Source organism: Cupressus sempervirens, chromosome 1 (genome assembly GCF_028749045.1).
Source record: "Cupressus sempervirens isolate cs-2001-9-10 chromosome 1, ASM2874904v1, whole genome shotgun sequence".
In the NCBI taxonomy this organism is placed as follows: Eukaryota; Viridiplantae; Streptophyta; class Pinopsida; order Cupressales; family Cupressaceae; genus Cupressus; species Cupressus sempervirens.
In genome coordinates this window covers 208,079,580-208,089,094 of record NC_143118.1, presented here as the reverse complement: position 1 = coordinate 208,089,094, position 9,515 = coordinate 208,079,580, and the positions used below count along the sequence as shown (strand labels likewise).

Below are 9,515 nucleotides of genomic sequence, written 5' to 3'. Positions count from 1 at the left end.
ATGTATATATACGTATATATACATTTATACATAAATATATATATATGTATATACAAATACACACACACACACACACACACACACATTTTTGAGCCATTAGAAAGGGATCTTTCAATGAATATTCTCTCAAGATTTACCTGGTTCAAGTACTTTACTAGCATGACCTTACACTAATTTAGAGATTATTTTATATATAATTTTAAAATGATCTTAGCATAAAGACTATTATTAAAAAAAATCCAAATCACAGATGTCAATCCTACATATCCTTTTTTAGAGACATTATTTTCTTCACTCTAGTATAAGATCTTCAGCCTTTTTGTCGCATTCTCAATCCATAAAAATTTCTAAGGATATATTGTATATTTAATAAATCCTAATTTACACCCCATAGGATTTATAAAGGTTTTTAAGAATAGAATTTAGGCTTAGATTTAATCATACTTATTTTATTGGGTAATGATAATCACTAATGTTTCTAGGTAAAAAAATTTCTTAGAAATAGATCCACTTATCTTTTCCCAAAAAAGAACCTTTTTAATCAAGTGAATAAGGGTATTGTAAGACATTTACATTGTAGTGTTTCAATAGGAAATTTTGGAAACTGCTTGTGTGTGGAATATACCACCATACCTTATATGTTGACCCCCTACAATACTTTTTTCAGTATTTGTAGCTTTAATTGATCTCCTTTGTATTTCTATAATCAGTATGAAGATAAGATAACTCAGAGATTTATTATAGAAAACCTAGATCAAAGGAGCTAATAGAGGATATCTATTTGACACATTTCTTATTAAAAAAATAAGAATTTGAAGAAGAAAAACCCTATTCATACTATTGTAGACCTATTTTATATCCAATTCTATAAAAGAGTTCTTTATTTAAGAGTTTAATGTAAAATGTCAAGTACTTTTAAAGCCCCATTAGAGGTTTTCTCTTCAAGGAAAAAATCCGATGTCCACTTCTAGATGAAAGGAGGTACATTATGTGATAATCTCACTATGGTGTCCTTATCAAAATCCTTGTTTATAATGTTGCAAAAAGACGTACTGTGAAAGTAAGAAAACTTTGTGGGATTTTTTATTTGAAAGAAGAGGTACATAATTATGATTTATTTTAGAAAAAAAATATTTTATCTCTCCTATCTTCTCCAAGATTATGAATAATATCAATAACTAGAAAATTATTACAATTTGAAAAGAATATGGAGGTATACCCTTTTGAAACTTGACCTTTATTTGAGGCGAATTCAATAATTAATTCCTTAATCTCTTCAAATGTAAACTTGTCCATCTTAATTTTACTTCTTTCATAAGCAACAAATGTTGTCATAACATCCAATGATGAACTCAAAGGACATTTGAGGGGGTAGAAAGAAAGAGCTTAAAGTATCTTCATGAATAATTTCTGAATAATATTCAAGAATATCATTTCTAGAATTATGAATGTATTTGATTTTATTCTTCTACATTCTTAGTTTAATAGAGGCATGAGAGAACCTCTTATTTCTATCTTGCTTAATTCACTGCACTACCTTGAATTTACACTTCATGTATAGCTCTTTGTGTAAAATAATCTCTTCAAGATGCATTTTTGAGTTTATTTTTTCTAAATCTTAGCATTCATTATGTACTCTATTATGATATCATTTGAATCAAAAGGCTCTGTTTCAATACTAGCTTTTTACACCCTAATATTTATAAAATGGAAAATTATATTCCACTTTTCAATCTTCGGTTTTAGGAAAAAAAAAATTTAATCAATTGATACATTTATGATCCCATAAAAAGTGGAAACTTTTCCAACAAATATTTAACCATGGGGTTAAATGACACACCAATAAAACACATGGATTCTATTTGTTTACAATTTAATTATTCTTCTAGTAGATAGTTTAAGATAAATACATCACTTAAAATACATGGAATCTTTTTGGTTAAAAGAATTTTAGAATCATTTGATTTAACTATTATTTTTTATCAAGGTAATATATTACATTTTAGACCTTGTGTTTATATACACATTTACTTCTTAAATTAATTGATAATAGTAATAAATCTTCACTTTTATTAAACATTAAATTGAACAAAACAATGACATTTCTTTGATGAAGAACATAAATTAATAAAAAATTATTAAAATATTGAAGAACAACTATAAGGTACAACTTAATGCATGTAGAAATTTTGGGAATGATATACCATTTTGTGTATTTTTTCATAGAAACTTGATAAATCCCTATTTTTCTACATCATCTACCTTTGATGAAACCTTCTACACAAACCTCTAATCCTCTAAGTGTTGGTCCTCTTAATCTCACACTTCCTACAAGTGTTCTTCATGTTGTACTATCTCGTGCATTGCCTTTATGTCATGTTTTACCTTTTATGTATTCCAATCGTCTTCCCACTTTTTCAAATCTTCCACCTACCACTTTCAACAAATTATCTAACATGTCTAATATGTCTATGCCTACTATTTCTTCTTCTACTCCTACCCTTAGTAGTCTTGTTCCAATTGACTTAGCTTTATATCAATAAATGGCTCAATTCACTCAATATAGATACAATAATCCTATATGTGACTTTTTTAATTCTCTCTCTCTCTCTCTCTCTCTCTCTCTCTCTCTCTTTCTCTCTCTCTCTCTCTCTCTCTCTCTCTCTCTCTCTCTCTCTCTCTCTCTCTCTCTCTCTCTCTCTCTCTCTCTCTCTCTCTCGACATCCTTCATTGTTTTATTCTCTCGACATCCTTCATTGTTTTATTCTACTAGACATTGAGATATCCCCTCTTGAGACCTACAATGGTAAGGGTGATCCTACAATTCGTGTTAGGAATTTCCAAATAACATGTAATTTTTCTCATGACCATACGCTCATAAATAAAAACTTACATGAAACTTTAGGGAAAGATATTTGTAATGGCATTTTTCTTTACCCCCTTATTATATTGATTCCTTTGAGAAGCTTGCCAACACTTTCATTCAACAATTTTTAAAAAAAAAATTGGTCCTCAAATTTCTTTAATTGTTCTAATGTGTTTCTAAAAAAATGTGAAAGAATTTGTTTACTTGTTTTAATTTTAATTTACCGTAATGCAATATAGATATTATTCTCCTGAATAAGTACATTTTTTCCTATGTGATGCATGTTTACATCGAATCCAACAAAGAATTCAAAGAACAATGTAGTGGCAAAAAAGAATGACCTTAAAGTATGATATTGCTTCGTGAACAAATTTTGAATAATATTTTTCAAGAAACTAGTTGCTAGACTATGAGTGAATTTAATTTTGTTCAAAGCTTGTATTCTATCTCCGTCCATTTCTTTTCGTTTCCCTAATTTTCACTTTGAGTATACATCTTTGTATAAAGTATTCTCTTCAAGATCCATTTTCACAAAGTTCTATTATTTTTCCTAAATATTAGCATTCTTTCCGTACTAAATTATGATGTCATTTAAGTCAAGAACTTATATTTCCATATTAACTTTTTCCAAGACAACACTTGCAAAATGGTGATGATTTGACTTTTTAATTTTCCCTTTTAGGATCTATATTTCTATAAGCAATATAGACAATTGAGTATCTAGAGGTGCCATTTTTTTTGAGATCCTCTTGAGAAAATAATCAGTTACCCTTGCTGGAGGCCTAATTGGGGCTATTAGGCCTAGTAGGTAGAGTTTTTTGGATTTTCCTTAGAGATAGGCAGTTGAGACTTGGTGAATTGATCATTTTGGGTTGGTTTGGTGGATTAAAGACCCTTAGAGACTTAGTGAGTCATTGGGGAGATTGGGAACTTTGATTGGGGTCTCTTAAACCTTGAGTTTTATTGTAAAATGTTTGGGAAAGAATTGTATCGTGTATTTTGTCATAGAAACTTGATAAGCCCCTATTTCTCTATATTGACTACCTTTGACGACAACTTCCATACAAACCGCTAATCCTCTAAGTGTTGGTTCTCTTAATCACACTTCCCACAAGCATTCTTCATGATGTACTACCTTCTTCATTATCTTTATATCATCTTTTGTATTTTATATATTACAATCCTCTTTCCACTTTTTAAAATCTTCCACATATCACTTTGAATAAATTTTCTAACACATCTAGTAGATAGGCCTACTATTGCTTCTTTGACTCCTACCATTAATAGTCTCGTTCAAACTGACTTAGCTTTGCATCAATAAATGTGGTGTTGAATATTTCTATAGCGTGGAATTAGACACAGCACAATATTCATTGACTTTATAAAAGACCTTTACTTTTGTAATTTTTATAACATCTCTCGGAGGAAGAACATAAATTAATAAATCTTTATTAGAACATTGAAGAACAGCTAGAAGGTACAATTTCATGCGTGTGGAATGTCTGCTCAAATGAAAATAATGCTTCTCAGTTGTCATGTGCGACGGATGATAATTTTGAGTTGCAGCCTTATTGTGAATGGAAATGTCTTGGAGCGAAGAGTCGGAGTTTCCTGTCTGTGTGAAGATGACATTAGATGGATATGCTATTGGGCACACCACGGCCTGTGAGACCGCCTGATTTTGATAGATCAGTAGTGTTGGGGTATAGCAGCGTATAAGGGACTTGTGCAGGTCCGGTCCTGTTCTTGTAAACATGACAGTTGTTATTCCTCTCAATTATATTCTTTTCAATCTTTGTCATGCTCCCTGAAAATTTTGTAAATCTCTCATGAATACGGGGATCATCTACTCTATCCATGGTGGAGCCCTGCAACTGTCCCACATACACCTCATTTTTTGCATGCTTTGACAAAATTTCCAGAACAGCCATGACAAGGGTTGCTTGTTTGGGAGCGGAGACGGTCTTGAGGAAAAATTCCTCTGGATCCTTAACAAGTTCATCATACTCAGGTGTTCCCTTGTCTGGAATTAAGCGTCTACTCATGGTAGGCAGATTTGGCATGTATCCTCCGTACGAGTACTGCCCAAAGTTGACTGCAGCATGGTGAGCAGATGCAGTCCAGATTATAGTCGTCACTATTTCCACTGCTTCAACAAAGGAATCCATCTTGTACCATCGGCTCCGATCGTCCCTGAGGTCTCCATGCCCCACGTTTACAATCTCATCCCACCAAGCCTGCAATTCCCTGTCATTTTTAATGGAGGCATCATCCTTGTAGTAGAGCGACAAGTAGTCTGAAACCCATTGTTTCAAGGAAAACCATATTTCTATACCGTCAACAGCATATGGGTAGTCCTCGATCACAAGCTTCAAACCATTCGGTGCCTTTGAATCACGGACTGCCATTCCCCTGCACAGTACATCGTGAAGTAACGGATCAAGTTTTTGCTATCTCTGTTAACTGGATTAGAAAAATGAAAAGAATGCAAAAGGACAGTAATCAGCTTTTTCGCAATATTCAACCATTTTACGGTTAAATGTTATGAACCAGCATAGGTAATGCAGCAGTCGAGCTGTCGAATAAGTTACCTTTTGAGAAGGTCGGCCTCTAATCCTTGTTCATTGAACTTCCACTGCTTGTAGGCTTTAGATGACATTTCCATACAATATCTGCCAGGCGTGAAGCCTTGTTCAATAATACCTGACGCATTTATCAAACTCTGACGGGCAGCTTGATTGATGTCCATGGTATCCAGGTAGTGAGGTATTAACAATTTGTATACCGGGTGCATTTTGCTTAGTTGCCTGTGGGTTGCTATAATGAAAGGCTCCGTGACACAATGTGTTGTTAACCTGCGGAGCAAAATGTGTTTATCTTTAACAAGTTTTTAGGCAACTTATAATCTTTGATCGATTTTGCCAAAATATAATTGGTGGTTGGTAAAGTACGGTGGTTAATGTGCATAGTGAAAATACAGTTCGAAAAATGGTCCTCACCAATGGCTGACGAGCTGATGGTAACCTGCATCATTGACTTTAGCATGAGCTTTGGCCAGCTGCCACAGCGCTCCTTCTTCTGTCCGAAATTCCCCTGGCGTGAATACCTTTCTTACGGCAGCCTGATCAGCAATTGGTGGCAAACACAACTCTATGGCCACTGGCTTCAGAATCCCTCCCTTGGTGAGGAAGTAAAGCGTGCGGCTTGCATATGTCTTGGCATCTTTCGACAGCTTGTTTATACGCTCCACATAAGGCATATAAACATCATAGTAGTCCACAATAAATAACCTTTTAGAAGCAATGGCCTGCATTTCCCACATTAATTTTACATTAGATTACAATAACAGGTAGATTAGGGAAGAGGGAGTTTTTGAATAAAATAGTCACCTGATCCACCGAAAGGCCCTCGAGGTCCTTTTCTATGTGTTGGGCGGCGATGGCGCTCTTCCGTGGACCGTACATCCTTTCATCCAAACTACTGGAGGGAGGAAATGTCTGTTTCAATTTCGAAGCGGCCATTGTCGATGTTATTGAAGAGTTATAAAAGTAAAGATTTTGGGGAGTTATAGAAAGTGGGTCAACGTTACCTCTACGCACTTGATCACCATTGGATTTAGCCCTGCAAGTGTCTGGCGTGCAAATTCCTCGTCGCTTCTCCATGCGAGTTCATCCGCTGTGGTGCGGAAAATCAGATCAATCGATCGTTTGACCTTAATAGAGTTTTCACTAGATGAAATTGAAGATCGATTAATGAAGCAAATGCTAATATTTATACCTTGTACAATTTGCGGGCGACTGAAATTAATGAGCGGAATGTCATCCTCGATGCTGTCGAGGAGTCCCTGCACAAAATGCAGTGGGCTGCTATCCTGACGGAGACTCCTGAGAGAGTTGTGGGCAGTTTTGAGACCTCGTTTGTAGAGGTCGCTTACGTCATCAAAGGAGTCGAATGCGTGGTCGAAGAGATTAGTGAGAGTGGGAACGATGAGGTTAGCAACTGCGTCTATGAGGTGGGCTCCAAAGTCGGAAAAGTCAGAATAAGGAAACCTTTCGTCAGGGGGAATGAAGATCAAGCTTGTGCGAGTCTCGAATTCGGGAGCTGCAACAGATTCGATAAGAAAAGATGTGTCATGATTACAGGCTTACAATTACATTGCTACTATATATATAGCTACTTATATATAGACACATGCCTGTTTGAACGCGCGGACGACCAGTTCGGCATCTCCTGGGATATGGGAGCTCCTGCGATCCACCGAGCACTTCCCTCCGCAGCTCTGCATCCTTCTCTGGCTCCCCAATGTCATTGTAGACGTCGTAATCATAAATGAGATCCGACACCTTCCTTTCTCCGCTTCCGTCTCCTCGGAGGGACTTCAAATCCATCTCCCTCAACTTTCTCAGGCCCGCCGGGGTTTCCTGCGGAACAAAGCTCTGATGATAAACACACATTCACATTCACCTTCATGTTAGCGCTTGTACTATCCTGAATAATTTAAAACCTACCCTAGCGATAAGGAAAAGCTGACCTTGTTGGCGAAGAAAACACGGTCATTGGGGTTGACAGAAGAAGGGGTTATCCACGAGTTGCATTGAAAACGAACATTGCCGTGGCCAGGGACAGATATGGTGAGTGATTTCAGAAAAAACTCTCGGGCGTGCATGTTTTTTATCACAAATGCGCCCGGGAACCCGAGTGCAGAGTTCCATTTCAACGTCACCGAGCAGCTTGTCTCGTGTGAGATGGGTCCGTCCCAAGGGCTCCACTTCAAGTAACAAGGCTGCCCCATCGTTTTTCCCAATCCCGTTTCTACACAAAGACAACATGCAATGCATCGCATCACATCACATTAATCAAACTAGGATGAATATACCACTCGTCAAATTTAATTCATACCATTTAATCTCAACATACAAATACAAATGTCTTGTAATCGCCATTTCTTCACCATTACCATCAATTAAGCAAACACAATTCTATGTGAACTAATTATAATATTAGAGATGCACTTCTCATGAGAAAGCTTAAAGCGTATATTATTATTATTATTATGCATAGATTATTACCGGGATCCACTTGGTCGCTGCTCACAAGCTGAAGAGAAATTTTCTTCCCCATCAATTCGGATTCCTCGTCAGCCAGCGTTGCGGCGTAGTCCGTCAAGTGGAGGAGAGCCACTTTCTGCAGCACCACTTCGCCATTCATCTCATAGTCGGGTGAATTCGTGATTCCATTGCTGCCCACTGTTTTTGTAATTGAACCCATCTTATAACTAATTCGCTCCTTTACTCGATTACAATCCGCTAATATATATCCCTTGCTGCAACAGACTCAGACTTCTATATATGCACAAACGAAGATATTAATAGCTCTTACGAACAATGAAGATATAATTTGGTTTGGCTTAGTTGCAAGTACTGCTCTATAAATAGCCTTACATGGCGAAGGAGCCGGAGGATAACATTTGCCGTGGTTGCCATGTTCACGTGTTTCACTACATCCTCACACTCCTAGTGATTCACGACAATAATTGACCGGCTACATGAACTTAACGCCTCTATATTCAACGTGGTTGTAGTGTCAACTGTCATGACATTGGGCGCCTGGTACTCTCTTTTTTTTAATCATTTATTGTCTCTCTCGTTCTTTTAAACGTTTTTATGCATCCCGCTCTACGGAATCTTCAAAACACATTTACATTGACTTCAAAAATATGACGTGTTCAGCATTAACTGGCTACATGCGAACATCATCAAATCAAACTCGTTTTAAAGGTTTCGAAAGGACGGGGGTACTTTCTTTTAAAAGGAAGATGGAAATAATTTGGTCGTCAAACACCTACGCATTGTGGAAAACCTAACGTGATAAGATCATGTGCAATAGGAGTTTGAGTAAAATACACCGAAACCTCTTGCGACTTTGCACTGTTCACGAATCATATCGCTCTCTTACGGCCGGCAGAGATTCCATCCTCAAACCTCACGTAGTTGCAACCTAGATTTCTATAAATAATAGAAGAACAAATTTATTTATGGTGACTTCGTCATAAAAAAATTATATAAAATGAGTTCCTATCCATGGCGACTTACTTTATTTAAAAAAACGTTTTACATCAACTAATTTGTTTACTTACCATGTTCTGAACACACATAATAAAAAGTTAAATATATTAATATCTGGTGATTTTTAATAATGAAAAGTCAATTGAGTATGACTTACAATATTATATTTATCTAGGTATTTATTTAGTATATTCTAATTATCTATTTAAATGAAAGTAATATTACAAGTTTGGTTTTTATCAGTAAAAATTTGATGTTAATATTTTCATTAATGAAATTAATATATACAGAGTTTTCACTTGGTGCAAGCATTGGTGGGAAGGAACGAAGGAGAAAACCTCGAGTTGTGCCTAGAACCCTGTCCAAAATATAGACTAGACAAAGCTTAATGAGTCATACCTCTTTCTATAGAAATTTTGATGCAGTGCAAGGTAGGAGAATCCCCATAAGAGATGTCATAGCCCCCAACAAATAACCACATAGTGGAAACACAACACAAGAAATAAGTTATGATAACAAACACAACTCTTTATTCATAAAATAACTGATTGCATGCAATGTGTCGAGCTGTAAGGCCTTCCCAA

The 9,515-nt window shown here is 36.0% G+C and overlaps 1 protein-coding gene across 2 annotated transcripts; it reads right to left on the bottom strand.

Annotated features, from left to right (window-relative positions):
* Nucleotides 1–4,299: 4,299 nt before the first annotated feature.
* LOC149576878 (linoleate 9S-lipoxygenase-like) lies at nucleotides 4,300–8,270 on the bottom strand. 2 transcript variants are annotated; one of them, XM_089820437.1, is made up of 9 exons: nucleotides 7,936–8,270; nucleotides 7,398–7,678; nucleotides 7,062–7,302; nucleotides 6,644–6,967; nucleotides 6,456–6,541; nucleotides 6,256–6,363; nucleotides 5,866–6,173; nucleotides 5,458–5,721; nucleotides 4,300–5,278 (listed from the first exon to the last, which is right to left on the bottom strand). In XM_089820437.1, exons 1-9 carry the CDS (start codon nucleotides 8,132–8,134, stop codon nucleotides 4,498–4,500), a joined length of 2,592 nt encoding a protein of 863 aa, XP_089676563.1. In that variant the 5' UTR covers nucleotides 8,135–8,270; the 3' UTR covers nucleotides 4,300–4,497. The 2 variants fall into 2 exon arrangements, with proteins under 2 accessions (XP_089676563.1, XP_089676571.1); XM_089820445.1 differs by having other exon boundaries at nucleotides 7,062–7,287.
* Between the last annotated feature and the right edge of the window lie 1,245 nt (nucleotides 8,271–9,515).

Coding starts and splice junctions, on each gene's coding strand:
- LOC149576878 (XM_089820437.1), bottom strand. CDS start 8,134: ATGGGTTCAATTACAAAAACAGTGGGCAGCAATGGAATCACGAATTCA. Junction 7,679..7,935: donor CAGCGACCAAGTGGATCCCG/GTAATAATCTAT, acceptor GTCTTTGTGTAG/AAACGGGATTGGGAAAAACG. Junction 6,364..6,455: donor TGGTGATCAAGTGCGTAGAG/GTAACGTTGACC, acceptor AAATTGAAACAG/ACATTTCCTCCCTCCAGTAG.